The sequence below is a fragment of the Euprymna scolopes genome, chromosome 29 (genome assembly GCF_053919585.1).
Source record: "Euprymna scolopes isolate OS-2025 chromosome 29, ASM5391958v1, whole genome shotgun sequence".
Classification (NCBI taxonomy): Eukaryota; Metazoa; Mollusca; class Cephalopoda; order Sepiida; family Sepiolidae; genus Euprymna; species Euprymna scolopes.
The window spans coordinates 48,881,969-48,899,872 of record NC_136510.1 but is presented as its reverse complement, the minus strand read 5'-3'; the positions used below and the strand labels follow the sequence as shown (position 1 = coordinate 48,899,872).

Here is a 17,904-nt window from a genome sequence, read left to right as displayed (position 1 = left end):
AATAAACAAATATAGATAACTGTTTTAGTAATAAAAACGTACATGTACAATAAAAAAAAAAGAGAGAACATGATACAAATAAACAGTACATGTAAAAGAATAGGTATCTAACAGAGTTTATGAACTTTTTGAAGATTTGTATTCTTTGTTTATTCAGACTATTGTTCTTCTCCTGAATGCTATTCCTATAACGTTTCGCCCTATATAACCTTCAACTATTTGATGAATATCTTTTTAAAAAAATTCAGAATTTTTAAGATGAGGATTGATAATTTGCATTATTTGGAATACTGTTTTCATCTTGAATATTTTCAGTGATCTAACCTTCCATCTTCTTCAGGTGCATTTTGTCGACTCTGGAATCGTTATGGAATTTAAAACTGAACCTTTTTAGTCTACAATAATACGATTAACTAACAGCCAATTTTAATCAGCAAGCTATGATGTAGCATCATGCCGTTCAATAAACGTCTAATGTCCACTCATCTGGGTGAATTGTTCTTGTTCTGTCAGCTATAACCACAAAATTCCATACCAATTCCCAAGTTCAACATAAAGATTCCCGAGTTTGAGAAGAATCACCCGAAGAAGGTCACAGGTTACATTAACTGAAATGTTGTTAAAATAAGGTTAAAAATGAAAACACAAGGACCTGTGGCATAACAAATAAAGTACTTGGCAAAATTCTACACTCTTCTGGGGGTTGATGGTTCAATCCCTGGTGCGGGCGATACTCAGAATGCAATTTGAAAATTACTTAACGAGAGTATGCTACTCCCATGAATTAAATAAAGAGTTCTATTCGAAATTCCATGCCGATTCCTGAAACCACAAACTATATCCAACACATGGCAGTTGACAATAATTTATGAAAAATGACAACCTTAAACATGGTTTAGAAATGGCATCTATAAGCAACACAACAAGACAAATAAGTTGAGTTTGTATGGAAATGAAAAGTGAGAAAATACTGTTCAGTAACATATCTCGAATAGGGCACGATGCTGATCCATTAGTGATACCAATGTCATCTTCAAATCGTTCCTGTTGATAAAGGATGACCAACAACACCCATTACCCATACACTTTTGAATAGCTTTATGTCTAATTTATTGTCAATGTATTTCATTATTTATTTATTATTATTTTTTTTTTACAAATGAATATTTCAAAATGTATTATCTGTGCTCATATTGCTCATCACCTTTCCAGTCCTCAGCCAGTGAAGGAGAAGTCCTTCTAGATTGAGGCAATTTTTTATTTTTGTTCCAATCCAGATTCCCCTTTTTCGTGGAATTGGATTTTCTCCCATATTAAAATCTGACCTTATGTCTAACTCTATTCTCATGGATAGGCAAATAAACTCACATGTCACCAGCTGAAATGAACATATATGCTCAATTTCATCTCATAGACATTGGGACGTTTTTGGACTCATTTTCATTTTTTATTATAATTTGTTTTGCTGACAAAAGTTGTTTATATCAGCTCAATATATTTTTGTCTATTTCAAATCCAAAATACAATATACATGGTATATAATTTAAGACACCAGGTATAATGATATAGGTAGACTAAAGTTAGGAGCATGTGCATATGTTTTGTAAGATATGTAGGTCATAATTACTTCATTACATGAGGAGGAGTTAGAGATGCTAAAAGTATAGGAGTTGGAAGTTTGGGATTTACACTTTACAATCCTGGTTATTAAAAGTCTTTCTTAAGTAAAAGAAAAAATGTTTCGATTACCCCCCCCCCACACACACTATTTTTAATAGTTTTCTTATCATTTCTGTTTTTGCTGGGGAGAAGGTACCATACAGGATGTTAGAAATTCACCCACTATTTCAGAGACTCTAGCCAAGAGATCTTTTTAGAATTCTAAATGTCTCTTAACAAGGGCCGTTGTTTGAATGGAAAGTTTAAGTGATATCTTACAGGTTATAGGTTACTCCAGAACGGAAGTCAATAAAATGTGACTTCCAAACAGAGATTTTTGTCTCTTTGCTCGGAAGATGTGTCCAGAATGCCAGACACAATGGAGTGGGAGGGGGTGCATAATGTAACTAGGCATAGTGAGGCAAGCTATTCGCCTGCCTATCAGTCCGTCTTTCTCTCACTCTCACACAAATAAGCCAACTGATTTTTTTTTTTTTTTGTTACTTTTTTCTCTTACATAAACTACTCATTTCAAAGGATTCCAATAAAAACAATATATAATAACCATTCGGTATGGACCCGACATTGGAAGATCAGATAAGGATGAAAACTTGGATTTATAGGACCAAAAAATCCAACTTTGATCACCATTCGGGGCCCGTGGCACAGCGGATAGAGGCATTGAGTCTCTATGGTTCCAGGTGAGCATTGTCTAAAGATGGGGGTTTCAATCCTACCCAGAGCAAGCCAGAGGATTAGTTGGCCAAATATCTGGTGAGAGAACAACAACTATGGAAGGCAGTAATTACTGGGGATGGTTAATCACCTGAAGAAGGCCAGGGTATAAGTTGGCTGAAAATGGTGAAACAACATGAAAATGAGGATAACAGTCAGCAAAAAAAAAAAATAAAAAATAAAAGAATGAATACACAAATTACTTATCTCAAAGGATTCCAATAAAAATAATATATAGAAGGGGTTTTGTCACATCTTTGAAAATATTATTTTGTAAGGTTAATTAGAAAACATTGAACAACTAAACAATGTCCTGAAATATTTTATTAAATAATGAAAATCAATTTTTCTGAGACTCTTGCTGTAGATACCTTTTTCAAAAACGACTGTTGGTTTCTTTGTAGGCTTTTTTTTTTCTAGTGATATTAATCCAGAGAGATCAACCTTTCATTGAGAGTGAAAACGATATGTCCGGTACTATAGACGGTTATAGTCAGTCTGAAGCGATATGCATGTGTGCATGGTTGGCATGAATTTAAACAGAAAGAGTTTTGTTTATCTTTGAAAACATTATTTTTAAGGTTAAGTTATTTTATAAGGTTAAGTTGGAAAACCAAGTTAGATTATTTGAACAGCCATTTTAATCTTGCAGCAAAATTACACCCTTTCACACATACCAAAAGGCTTTCTAATCCAATAGCTTCTTTTTCAAACTGCTTGGCTTTGGATCTTCTCCTATGCACCTTATTTCCCTGACAGTACCAACTTGCAAAAATTTAAATGTAAGGTAAACAAGCATCTTGCTGTACAAGTTTCCAATTAGGACTCCCCGATAAATTTGACCTTTAATTCTTAGTAACTTTGTTTGAGGTGAGATGAAATATAAAAAATAAATTATAAAATATATTGTATCTAATTCTAGATCTATTAAGATGCCATTATCGTCCAATATCGATAAGATTCCTTTGAATAAGGTCGGAGATGACATCGGCTAAAAAGTTGTAAATATATAGCAATCAAGGTGAGAAGAGTAATCTGAATAATCTAAATTATCAATCTTTATCTCGAAATTTCTGAAACATAAAAAAGGCCATTTCATATGATGCACGAGTTACTTCCCTTGAACTATCTAACACTTTAGGCAGACGAAACCAGTTTAAGAGGAATAACAAAAAAAAAATGATAATCACATTTATTGTAAGTAGGAGCAGTTTAAGGAGGGGGGTCGAAAGGATATGTGCCTTTGTCCAAGACAATTTGCCTTCATTTTTCTTTTTCCTTTCTTTTTTTCGAAAATCATTTAAAAACAATGAAAACGAAACAGAAAATTAATCAGAATGAGAGTTTAAGAAAACATTTGAATATAGACGTTAGCCATATAGACTATCAGTTTAATTCCAGCATGTGTCAGTTATGACATATGTAAGTCATCGTATTTTACCAGCCAACCCTTTTTAGGGGTGTTGGGTTGATTTTAGTCTAGTAAATTGTTTATTTCTTACTTGGTGTCTGTTCAGAAATGGCAACTGTTGCTTAAGTTCAGTTTCAAAGTTATTTATTATTTATAAAGCTCTATCCTAAAGGATACTGATCCCTTTATGTGTATAAGGATTGTTAATATGGATTGGGGTCAATTTCAAAATTATTTATCTATACTATATTTCTCTTAGTCTGTTTGTCTATTTCACTTTTTCTCAGAAACTACTGAGCCGATCTGACTGAAATATTATGGTATCGTTTGATGCACAGTTAAGGATTAATAGAGATTAATGAGAATTAGTCACCATAATACCATGTTTACTCTCATTTTTTTTCCTCGGAAACTACTGGATCAATCTGGTTGAAATTTTGTATGAACCTTTATTATGATAGGTGTAGCAAACTATATATTATGGTATCCATTCGATGCACAGAGATTATTAGTGATTAGTATTTAATGTGAGCGTATTTAACTATATTCAAACATCAATTTGGCATAAAGCACTTATTCTAAATCACCAAGCTATAACTTTTCCCCATTTTTAACAAGCTAAAAGTCCAGTCTTATTGAATATGGTATTGAGCACTTTATATGTATAAAGATTGACTATGGATAAAGTTTAGTTTCAAAATTATTTATTTTTGTTATAAAGATCTTTCCTAAATAATATTGAGATCTTTATATATATAAAATATCGACTATGCAGATGAGGTTCAGTTTTAAAATGATTTATTATTGTTATAAAGTTCTATCTTAAAAATATTGAGGCTTTATATATAACGATCTACTATATGAATTAGGTTCAGTTTCAAAATTATTTATTTTTGTTATAATGCTCTACTCTAACGGATCTTGAGTCCTTTATGTGTATAAGGATCGACTATTTTGATTAAGCTCAGTTTCAAAATTATTTATTGTTGTTATAAAACTCTATCCTAAATGATATTGAGCCTGTTATATGCATAAGTATGGACTATGAAGATTATGTTTTGATTTAGGTCCTCAAAGATCTGCATATTTTTTGGAATGATTAATTTCCCATTGTAAGCTTTTCTACCCCCTATGTATTGTAAACTGATTTTCAGTCATAATTTTTCACTTGTGGGGAATTTTTCCAAAGTTTAGTGTTGAATATTATTGAATACAGATTCTAAATTTGGGTTCCTGCTAACTTTATCCATACATACTATGGAGCATATTCTTTGCACTTAATAGATAACCCTAATACAATTTCAAAGGGATACTTACCGTCCTTTGATGCCTTCATCGCCATTCATCCAAGAAGAGAACAGTGAAATTCGATAAGGTTGTTACTCCAAAGACTTTGTGTTAGCAGTGATTTTGGCATGAATATTTATATTTTGGCACATGTCTTGGAAATTCTAATTATTAAATTCCATTATCCATTATAAAAAATTTAGAGAGTGTCAAAGTACGAAATCCAGTGCTGAAAAACTGCACCAATTATTGTGGTGCCTTTTTGTTTAGAATTTTACTTCTAATCTCTCCAAAGCTGTGGGTTTATTGTTGAACATAGATGTATAGGAGAATAATTGCTTAAATAAACACAAGGCCAAACGACATTTCTTTTAACAAAACAATAACAAAGGGTTTATTTAGAAAAGGCAAGATTGTATCTCAGACTGGAGAGAAAGAAAGAAAGTATAAATGTCTGTTTTAAAGTGTCGTCTGCCATCAGACTGCAGTCCTCAACAAGTAGCAGTGGGAGGGGTGAGTGAGAGAGGTCTGTATCGGTGGCTTGCTGGCGTCCCTCTGTCGATCGCAGCTGAGATCCCAAAGGGCTAAAAATAGTTCTTAAGGGGACAGCTCAAATCACTGCGCCCTGCCAACCGATTGGTTAGTGCGGCCGAATCACTTTGGCAGCAGGCATTGATCTGCTTACAGTAAATAGTTTGTTAACTGCTACAGATGACATATTTGGGTTTCTGCCAAAGACTGACTTGTTAGAACTGTACATATACTATGAAGATTATTCTTTGGACTAAGAGGACACCTTAATGCAATATCATAGGGGTATTTACCATCATTCAACATTTTTATCACCATTTTCCCAAAGACAGCATTATCACATTCAGCAAGATTACTCCAAGAATTTTGTGTAGTGTTGGTGTTAACATAAGCATTCATATATTCGGACATGTTTTGCAAATCTTTAAAAACTACACAAATTATTGTGATGTCTTTTTGTTTGAGATTCTTATAGTCACACTATAATTTGTCGCATGATCAATCATATCTCATATTTGACAATATACTTTAAATCCATTGCAACCGTTTCATTAAAGCGTTTAGGATCTGCTGTCTTAGATATATTTCACATATATTGATCATCTTTGTTAATATGATTTGTATAGAGAAAGGATTAGTATTGGGAGGAGTTTCTGTGTAGTGATGTTGATGAATGATTAAATAGCCCTGTTAAAAGAGAGTTCATGAATGTGTGTTGTAGTTAGTAGAAGTATGTGTCCATGTATGGATAGGGACAAAAGATTAGACAGCCCTGTGGGAGAAGGAAAGTCTATGTATGCACGGTTGAAGCTATCATTTGGCAGTAACCACAATGAATTCTTTGTCTTCTTGTCTTAGTCAAAGCCTGGGCCCAGGTGGGTTGTGTGGCATCCTAAGAGAGTAATTGGGGATTGATCTGTGCTACACGGAGATGTCTTCAGTCCAAGAGCCGGAAAGAAAGAAAAAGCAAGTTGCCGTGGTTTAACCTTTATGCATTTTGTTATGTGTTCAGCTCGGCAAAAAGATGGCGTCTGATTGGACAAGCCAGAAAGGAAGTTGATCACTATAACCAATCAATAATAATATTATAAAACAAACATATATCTGCTCCTGCTGCTACAAAGGAACTTCTCTGATAATATTTAAGAATTCATCTTTCATTCCTGCATTTTTAAATCAAGCTAAGCATTTTTTCTTTACTTGAATTACTAAATTGTAAATTTCATTTTTTCTTTCTTTTCTATTCCGTTTTTATACATTTTTGGCAAATAGTATACCTTTATCACTTCCAGACACTGGTAGAGGTTTGGTTAAAGGCACATAATAATACTCAGAATCAGTGCAAAACAATTTCTGCTTCCTTCCAAATATATCAGTCGAGTCATTTACAAAATCAAAAATTGTATTAGGTTAGTGTAAAAATATGTCGTTTTTTTTTTGACATTCAACTGCAAGTCAAAAAACAACATTATTTTTGCACCAGCCTAATATAATTCTTCTTCATTGCCTTTTTACTAATATTAAAAGATCTAAATGAACATCAACCGTTTAGTTTGATAAAAATAAATGTTTTTCATAAATAAGGGGTACATGGAAAGTAACTCCTCCTACTCCTCTTCCTCCTCCTCCCCTTCCTCCTTCTCACCATCGCCATCACCATCACCATCACAACAACAATAACAGCAACAAAAATAATAATAATAATAATAATATTAATAATAATAATCTATATATTAATACGATAGCATGTGTGTTATTTTGTGTGTCACACTTACATCTTTTTTCTTCTGAGTGACTGTTGTTTAATTGTTATTTCTTGTAATAAATAATTTTATCAAGAATTCTTCATAAGTTTTGATTTCGATTCAAACTGATGCACCCAAATCATATGGATATTTTTTTTTTATTTTTAAAATCACAACTTTATAATGTATAAGAATCGATAGAAAATTGATTATAATAATAATAATGATTCTGCATAAATTAAAATATCATATTGAAGCATATTTTACGATCGGGCTACAGCAGGCATTGCTGCTAACTTAGTTAAATACTTTTGCAGTTTTAACAAAAGAGCTACAATAATCTCAGAGCGTCTCTATTTACACATCCATAGACTGCCAACATCAATATATTACATATGAATGAGTCCCCTGTGGAATTTCCACAGGTCCTGCTATTATTATTATTATTATTATTATTATTATTATTATTATAATATCATCATCATCATCATCATCATCATCATCATCATCATCATCATCATCAACAACAACAACAACAACAACACCACCACCACTTTTGGAGGAGACCCCCTCCTTGGTTTCCTTTCATTCTGTTCTATCTAAGCATGGCTACATAAGATCCAGTTGGTTGTCAAGGTTTTCTTTCTATTGGATTTTTGACCTTCTTCTTCATCTTTTCCATTGCCTCAAAGTCCATTCTGTTGCTCTAGATGTTCACTTGCTATTTGTATATCTCGAAAGGTGACCTGCCTATCTATGTTAAGCCCTTCACATGATGGTGATGGTGTCATCCATTTTAGTTTGATGTCTGATTCAGGTGTTTCTTTTTCTTTCATGTAGACGGATGCTGAGCATATTGCAATCCATTTTGCATTGTGGCACTCTTAGCTTTTCTTTTGTTGCATTATGAAGAGTAGAAAGTCCGCGCTGAACATTAAATGGAAAATTTTCAATGAATGCATCATGCCTGTGATGATCCTATCATTAAGTGCTCATAATTTATTACTGAAATATCTTTCTTACAAGAAACGAATATGATAGGAAAGCGTATAGCATTCCTTTTAGAATTTAACTTGAATACCAGCATTTGCCAAACCACCTGGGAACAGTATTAACTGATTTTACAAGTAGTTCATTTCATTTTCATGAAATAAAGAGGTTGCCTCGTATTTCTTGCTCTCATTATTTTGTCCTTTAGATCTCATATTCCATGAAAAAAAGGTGAAAGATTGCTGTTTACTAGATCAGCTGTTGTTTTAAATATGTAGTATGTGGAGACTTTCAATCCTTTCATAGTATTCATTATCATTCAATTGCTAACCTATCCATTTCATTAATCCTTATCCTCACATATTTTCCCCTTGGTAAATGTTGACATTAGTTCAAAAAAAAAAAAAAAACTGGGTTACTTGTGAAATCGGTTGATGCCGTTCCTGGTGACCTGAACTGTGAATGCTGGCACCCCTCTCTCTCTCTCTCTCTCTCTCTCTCTCTCTCTCTCTCTCTCTCTCTCTCTGTTAGCTTTAGGTAAAAAATAAATAGAAGCATAGCTATTTGATAAAAAAAAAAATGAACTTTTCACATCCAAATGGTAATTTCATTATCATTCATTTCATACTAAAGACTTTGGTAAGTTTTAAGAGATCAAAGGGCTCCCTCCTCCAGCTAACACTTGATTCTGTTATGATTTAAATTTATATCCGAGGGCTCTTTTAAGAATAGATACTATTCCTTTTATGGCTGCTATTTGTATTTCGTTACAGCTTGGTCTTCCAGGAATTGCTTCTAAGTATTTCTGAAGATTTTTTTTTATGAAGCCAGTTGTTCCTATCACAACCGGTATAATGTTTATTTCTTTCAGAGACAATGTCGTTTTTAGATCATTTTTTAGCTCCTGATATTTTGCTATCTTTTCACGTTCAGCTCTATTAAGGCCAAAATTATTTGGGACTGTGACATCGATAATGAGCACAGTTCTTTCGGGCTTGTTCCATATTACAATATCTGGTTTGATGGCCTTGTCTTTTATGTATCTGCCCGCCTGTATGTCTTTGTCATAGAACACGGTCACATTTCTGTTTGATGTTATCGGTGGTGGTTTATGTTCCCAGATGTTTGTCGATCTGTCAAGTTGCATCTCTCCACAGGTCTTCCAATGGAGGTATTTACATACTTTGTTGTGACGAGCAGTGTAAAGGCCATCTGCCAATAAGATTGGGCATGCAGACTTTATGTGGCTTGGGCTCTCAATCGCTGAGTGGCCATTTGCTTGTAGGCCAGCCATTTTTTTTTAATCCATTTGTGAGTAAGCCCTGCTCTTGACTGGCTACAATGAGTCTTTCTTCGTCAAATGGAAGTCTTCCGCTCTTGAACGATTGGAGTGAAGCATCCCTGTCTATATACTCCTGTTTAAGCTCCTCTAAGACCAGTGTGCATTTGTTTGTATTATTTGAATTCTTCTGATAACTGTTCTCATCTTCATTGGAAATTCACACAATGTTTCCGGAATAAGTAGTCATAAGAATTTAGATAATTCTCATCTAAAATATTCAGAACCGTGTTCATTTATTTTAATATAAATATATATTCAACATAAGCCTTAGCAAATAAAACACCAAACCTTCCAGCTTCATTTCAATTGTTAAGAAGAAAGGAAAAAGCAAATAGCAAATCCGTCCCACCCTGCCAGCATCTAAAATGAATTTGAAAAAGAACTCTTTACTATATCTTTATAATAAAATGTTTTCTTTTTGCTTTCTTTCTTCTTTCTATACCGAATGATATGGTTTTTTTTCTTTTTAAAACTTTCCAGATTGAAACGTTTTCTTTATTTATCCTTTTTCTTTTAACTTCACTGATTGAGACGTCATTTTATATGAATATGAATATTAATTAAAACATTAACGAAGTATAATTGTTTTTTGTTTTCATTTTTTACTTTTTCTTCGATTAGTACCAACATGCAACAATTTAAATGTAATGTGAACAAACATCTTGTTACACAGTTTCCCACTTAGGATACCCTTGAAATCTGACCCCTAATTCAGTCCCAGTGGCAATATGTCTTGTAATATATTCCTGAGTCTTTTTAGCTATCAGCTGGTGCTTTTCCCTCGGCACCAAAGCCAACAGAGTCTAGGTTATTGTGAAGATGGCTTCTTTCCGGTTCACTGAAGTTTAACTCTGGTCCTGTGCAGTTGTGTAGCAGATAATTTCCGTAAATAAAAGGAGGTCCACTTTCTCAGGTTTTTCCTTCTTCCTTTTAGTAGAGATTAGTTTATTGCTAATCGCCTGAGGCGCCTTTACTGGGGAACGCCAACAGGTTTGGCCAGGCATATTCTGAAGGTCTGAGTGCTCTTCCTCTAGGGTACTGGCTTTTCAAATCCCACTGTTCGACCCTTGTGTCACATCATCCCACCGTGGGAGAGAGATAAATGACTTTCTTGACCTTTTTTTAGCGAGCTACAAAATGTAGTATTTGTTCTGCTACTTCTGTCAGTGCCTTCCAGACTAGACGTATTTTTGATCTAATCCAGAGTGTCTTTTTGTGAGCAGCTGTAAAAAAAAAAAAAAAAAAAAAAAAAAAAACTCGTATCTAACTTTGTCCTGGTTAGGGGCGGGGAGTTAAGTAAAAAAGATTATGCCTTGTGTGAAACGAATAAAAGTTAAAAACAATTTTTTTTTTTTTAAATAATACCTACTTCTAGTTAAAATTCATTGTTGGTGTTTCTATATTATAACAAAAAAAAAATTGAATTTCAAGTAAAACAAAAGGAAACTACGTAATTATCAGGTCTCAAATAGTAACAGATCCAAAAATTACGAAAAACAATATGGTAGAAAAGTAATTATTAATGAAAAAAGAAATTTGTAAAATGAAATGAAATCGCTGTTTACGCTTACTATAAAAGAGAGAGAGAGAGAGAGAGAGAGAGAGAGAGAGAGAGAGAGAGAGAGAGAGAGAGAGAGAGAAATAAGTCGACAGGGGAGATAATTAAGTTCACGTAGCGAACATAATTCAAAATGTCGGACAAATTTTATTCCTTATCTAAACTTTATCAAAAACTGTTTTTCATTAATAATTATTTTTCTACCTTATTGTTTTCCGTAATTTTAAGATATGTTACTATTTGTGACATGACAATTACGTAGGTATCATTTGTTTTACTTGAAAATCAATATTTTTTTTCGTTATTATAATCTAGAAGTATCCATTTTTTAAAAATTAACATTGAAGTCTGTCACAACAATGTGCCCAAAATATGCACGCAAACCAACAATACGATTTCTTCGTCAGACGGTAAGCTATCCAGCTGCATTCTTTGTCAGTGGGAGGTGGGTGGTCTGATCTGTTCTGCTGGTTGCAGACGATGCGAAACCAGGATTGGTCTGTATAGACATGTGCGAACTCGTTGGCAATAGAGGTAGAACTCTCACACCCGGACATGACGGACAACCATGAGAATAAAAACAATAAGAAGAACAGTAAATGGATTTTAAATTTCTTTGTTTACGCATTCCATTGCGGACGTTGTTTGTTTGTTTGTTTGTTTGTTTTTTCTATTACTTTGTGTTTGTGTGTTCAATTATTGTTCCTTTAACTTCCATTGTTTTTTTTTTGTTCCAGACCGAAATGATTTCAAATGAACTTGAATGTTACAAAGAAATAAGTTGTTGTTACTGTTGCTATTGTTTATTTATTTATTTATTTATTCATATATTGGCATTTCAGTTTTTTAAACTAAATTTTATTCAGAAATTATTAAAATAAATACATCGTTTTCTCAGAAAAAAAATCACCTGAATTAAAATGCTCTAATTATTGAAAAAAAAAAAAAAAAAAAAGAAAATATGTATTCTTATGTACAATCCACAAACATCTTGCTACCCAACTCCCTACCTAGGTTGCTCTGCTTTTACATCTGGTCTCTGTCAGAGTTAGTTTTTACGCTCCATATGCCTTGTTTGGGATGAATTTAAAAAAAGGGCTATTTCATCGTAACAAAAGACCCAATATTGTATACCAAAAGAAAAAATAGCATGGTGGCAATAACTAATTGGTAAAATAGAAAGTATCTACTTTATCATGGCCGCCGTATCTGAAATCGGAAATTGCAAACCGGTATTAATAAAAAAAAAAAAAAAATTAAATCATTAGGCCAGACGTTTTTTTTTCTAACAAATAATAATTTGTTTTGTTTTTTTTTTAACGATTTATTTAATTATCAATAAATAATAACATTAAACTATTTTTATAATTGGAAATTAAAAAATTATAATTTTAAAAATATTTTTAACGAATCAATTTATATATATATATATATATATATATATATATATATATATATATATATATATATATATATATATATATATAATTGAAATGTTTTATGTTGAAAATAGTTTTGGGGTCAGTTCAACAATTATTAAACGAATATAATTATATTACAAATTAACAATCAATTAATGAATTCAAACTTATATAGTATACATTAAACATTAATACATATATTTATTTTCAATGCATCCTCGTGGGATTAAAAAAAACACTTCAAACTTTTCTCCTGGAACATCTTAATTATATTTTGAATAAGTATTTTTATTTTATTTTTTATTTAAGAATCATATAGGTTCTATCAATTTCTATTTATTTTCACCAGATTTTACCTTCTGTAACCCGAAAAAAAAAAAAAGCTTCAGGAACTGAATATAAACTGTATCTGATGAGTTGTTTGGTGTTTGTACGCCATTCAACGAAACACGTGTAAGAGAAAACAAAATAAAATATTATGAAAGAAAAATATAAATATATATTTGGATTTGGAATGTCAACTAGTGATATATATATATATATATATATATATATATATATATATATATATATATATATATATATATATATATTAATTAATTAATTTTTATTAACACCGTTTTGCAACTTCTGATTTTAGATACGGGGCAGCAGCCATGATAAAGTGGATATTTTCTATTTTATATGCAATTAAATAAATTTAACTAAAAGGAAAAGTATAAGCAGTTTTATATCACGAAAACACTAGTGCACTATTATCACTATATTCCTTCCTGTAAGCAAGAATCAGTTCACACTTAAATCAATGTCAGCACTCATAGTGTTCCTCATCTTTCGGCTAGCAATCATTTCCGTCTTATACCCTTATACTCGAATGTCTTTTGACCTTGATAAGTGCTGACGGTCTGACCCTATGGTAAAAAATATCCTTTTTTATTAAATTAATTATAGTATCTAATTGAAATTAGAATAAAAATCAAAACATTTTAATCGATTTAAATTAATTTTATTTCATTATATATATATATATATATATATATATATATATATATATATATATTTTAAGAATTTGCACTTTCCATTTTAGGGAAATTTGTGTCTGCGAAGGGTCCGGGCATTCCGACTGCCATTATTTGCACAAATCATTCCTGTTATTGTTGTCGGACTTGTCACAGAATTTGAAGAATGAATGACTCACTTTTGTAATTTTGACTTGCATTATCTTCACAGAATAAAAGAAATCAAAATTCATATTTTCCTATCATTTCCAAAGATATAGTCAGCATGTAGAAATGTTACAAAAAAAAAAGATTTGAATCAATCGGTGGCTTCGTAAATTATAAATATTTCTTTAATAACAATAACATTAGAAAAGTACATTTAACCCCAAATCGTTGCGAGGGAGGGAGGGAGAGAGAGAGAGAGAGAGAGAGAGAGGGAGAGAGAGAGAGAGAGAGAGCGCACGCGCGTGTGTATGTGTGTTTTTTGTGTTTGTGTGTTTGTGTAGTAGATAATTTCCGTAAATTAAACGAAATAATTTTTTTAATAAAGAAAAAATGTTCAAACTATTTTATGATACCTGTAAGTTTAATTTAATTTCTAGTATTAAATAAAAATTAGCATAGTAAAATAATATTTGTTAAATTTTATTTTTCTAGGAAGTAAATTTAAAATTTCTTCTTCACTTTAAAGTTTTAGTTTTAACGTAGTTATCTTTAAGCAGTTAGTACCCAAAATGACTGCCAATTTTTATCGATTAATTTTGTTTAGTTTGCCACCCAAAAGAAAAAAAAATACTCGACCGTAATTTGTTTAATTTTTGCGAATTCTTAATCTTTTTGTTTATTTTCAAATATTAATTCCTGACTTTTGAAGATTATTTTGCAAAGAAAAATTTGTTTCTGGTTTTTTTTTTTTTTCGGATTTAAGACAATTTCTTTGGTAATATTCTTGATGCGCCAATATTATGATGTTCAATTTGTAATAAATTTCAATTTCATTTTTAATAAATACTGATTTATTATTATTTTTTTTTATACCAAACAAAACATGCCCTCCTACCACCAACCTTAAGTCTGTATGGCAACATTAATAAATACTGTTTTATCTTGTTATTTAATTAATATTTGAAGGAGAAAAAAAATGAATTTAAAAAAATCTGTAAATAATTCGCAAAAATGATCATTTTCCAAATAATCCGGAAATTCAGAAAAAAAATTGCAAAAAAAATAAATAAATAAATAAAATAAAAAAATATCCACAAAAAGCGAACAACTAATAAAAAAATTACCCTGTCGCCGATTGCTTGGCAAATCTGACAAAACTAATTGATAAAATTTTGTAAATATTTTGAGAAGTAAACTGGGTCAATATAACCAAAGTTTTATACATTAATAAAGACAGCATTTATTTACATTTCAATTCATTTATATTGCAATTTGCTCTTTACTTTTTGTTCGCAATTTTCGTGTCATTGAAACAAAGAAAAAAAAAGATGAGTTAAAAAAATCTGTAAAAAAAAAATACACGTGACAAAATAGTATAATAAAAGAATAATATTAATGGCTTTCTTATGATTTTATTTGTAGTTTTTTGTTTTTAATTATTTATTTTTCTTGGGGATAACTTATCGATAACGTATACTTCATAATACCCGCGACATAAACAGTAAACACAAAAAGCAAAAAAAAAATAATAATAATAATAATAAATAAATAAAAAAAAAAAGAAAAAGAAAAGAAAGAACCAAGAAAAATAAAGTGCCCCCCTCCTTCCTTCCTTTCCCTGGAAGAAGTACACATGGTTTCGAAGAAAAACCTTTGAACATGTATTTGGTTTGTCCGAAAATTCGGGTTTGTATTTATTTACCACGTGCATAATATTTATATAATCAATTAATATTTATTGATTTTTATTCATAATTTAATCAAACCACTCATCAAAATCTATCATTAATCTTATATATATTTTTAATGTTGTTTGTGTTTTGTTCGATGGTCTATACATAACAAAAGCAAAACAACCTACAACACATAATAACGGAAGAAAAATATTGGCACATATTTTTATAGAAAAGTATGGTTTTATTTTTCGAATTAGCAAAAAAAAAGTGATTTTATTTTTTTATATAAAATTAAAAAGAAAAATGTGATTTTTATTTATTTAAAAAAAATCGCTTCCTACGAAAATATTGACAAACAATTTTTTTTATAATATGAAAAATTAATGATCGACTTTTTGTTATTTGTTTTAGATAAATAACTAATATTTTCTTTATATTAAAGAAAAAACCGACGAGATATCGTGAGTCTGTGTTTCTCGTTGATACGTAACTTTGATATTAAATAATTTTCAAAAAAATTTCTATTAAACAGAATGTTTACAGAAATCAAAACTAAAATAAGAGGAAAATAAAATGATTTTTTTTCTCTCTATTTTATTCCTATATTTTTAAACCCTTCACCCGGGTAACTCCGATTAAATACAACTCGTAATTAATAATAGTAGTTGTATCAATATTAATGTTAGTAATTATAGAAGCTTTGTGTGGAGTACGTGTTTTTATGTTGTCCTTAGCTTCCTTGTTAAAAATCATGTGATTTTTTTTATGAGAAAGATTTTTCCGGTGATTGAGGAGGAGGGGGATTGCATTGAGTACATTTTTATTATTTTATCATTTTTTTTTTTTTCTGGGTGTGTGTATGGTGGGGAGAGATAATTAAACAGCTTTTTGAAAGAGTTTTTTTTATTTCTCTTTTTATAAATTCTAAAAATAATAAACCCTCTGTTCGATTACAGGCGGCTATCCTCCCAGGCATTACCTCATCTGGCAATTGAGAGGGGGAGATCAATTTATTACCTGTCGCCCGTCCTCTAACTCGAGAAAGCCGATGGCAACTTTTGCAACCATCCAGCACCAGCATGCTCCCCTTTTTGAGGAGGGGGGGGGCTGGACTCCCCACTATAAACTAACATGCTTTATTGCTTTATATCTAAACTTGCTACAGAGGTAAGCAGATAAAATATATGACCTGACCTGAAAAAAATGTTATAATTTGTTGTTAATTAATTAATAATATTGAACTCCGATTCCTTTTTTGTACTTTTTAAGTGATATATAAGCGGAATGGTGTGTGAAATAAATTTCCTGTTTCACTGCCTCCCTCATTGAGTCTATTGACTCTCTTTTCACTCAGGTAGTTTGTCTTGTTTTCCCTCCCCCTCCTCCGAGCAAGTGCGTGCGTGCACGTGTCCGTTTCAAGTGGTTCATTTCTAGCAGTAGTCCGTTGTTGTTGTTGTTCGTTCGTTCTTGTTGCAACTAAAACATCTTCTCCCATCTGGAAGTGTTACTTTTATTTATGCTGCCAGATCTGGGTGTGGCTAATGCCATTAAATAATAATAATAACAACAACTGAAAAAATATTTTAATAATTTTGCCCCCCTCCCCTCTTTGTTTCTTTCCTTTTTTTTTTTTTTTTGCTTAGATTTTTTTTAATATTTCTCTCGGCAGTTCGTTTTAGTTGTCTTTCTATATGGTAAAGGTGGCTAATATCGTCATCACCACGAGACAGTGTGTTTAAGGACTACACGCTCGTTGCGATTATTAAAAATATGGATGAAAATAACTTAATCGTAATCGGATCTGATGGTAAGTCTTAAAAAGAACATTGCTTTAAAGATGTTTTTTTAAAATGGTGTGCAATTTTTTAAAAAGGAAACTCTCTTAATTAAAATTCTACTTACTAAAAACATTGTTGACCAGAGATCTGTATCAACTTGTTTATATTTGTGATATTTTGAGAACTAGAATAATAAAGATAATTTATAGGCATAATGATTTTTTTCTTTAATTTTAGAAATACTTTTTTAAATTTATTATTAAGCAAAAACAAAACTTTTTAATTATTTTACATCTATTTGATATATTTTATAATAAATCTTTTTTAAAGACTGTACAGAATTCATTCATTAATTAAGAAATCGTGGACTACTTTTGGGTAAAGTTTAACACGAGGCACTCTTTGTTAATTAATGATTTAGTTAAATTAAGTCCATTAAGATTGGTACTAATAATTTTTTCAAACTTACCTGACAAAAAATGTTTTCATTTAAGATTTCTTCGCAAATACAAACACTTGCTAGTTTTACTTATTATTTTTTTGTGAATACGTTTTTATTTCTATTTAAACAAATAACATTTTATACAGCTCTAAATATATATAAA

The 17,904-nt window shown here is 31.1% G+C and overlaps 1 protein-coding gene across 2 annotated transcripts in view; it reads left to right on the top strand.

The window, feature by feature from the left end:
• The first annotated feature begins 14,379 nt into the window (after nucleotides 1–14,379).
• Nucleotides 14,380–17,904, top strand: part of LOC145252641 (uncharacterized) — a 114,656-nt gene continuing 111,131 nt past the window's right edge. Inside the window, exon 1 of one of the 2 annotated variants that reach the window (XM_080112378.1) lies at nucleotides 14,380–15,531. Coding sequence is in view for 1 of the 2 variants with exons in the window: in XM_080112377.1 (XP_079968503.1) it covers nucleotides 17,292–17,328 (37 nt within the window). In the remaining variant the exon portion in view is untranslated. Of the gene's footprint in view, nucleotides 15,532–15,561; nucleotides 17,329–17,904 lie in introns of those variants that run through there. The other variant, XM_080112377.1, reaches the window with a different exon arrangement.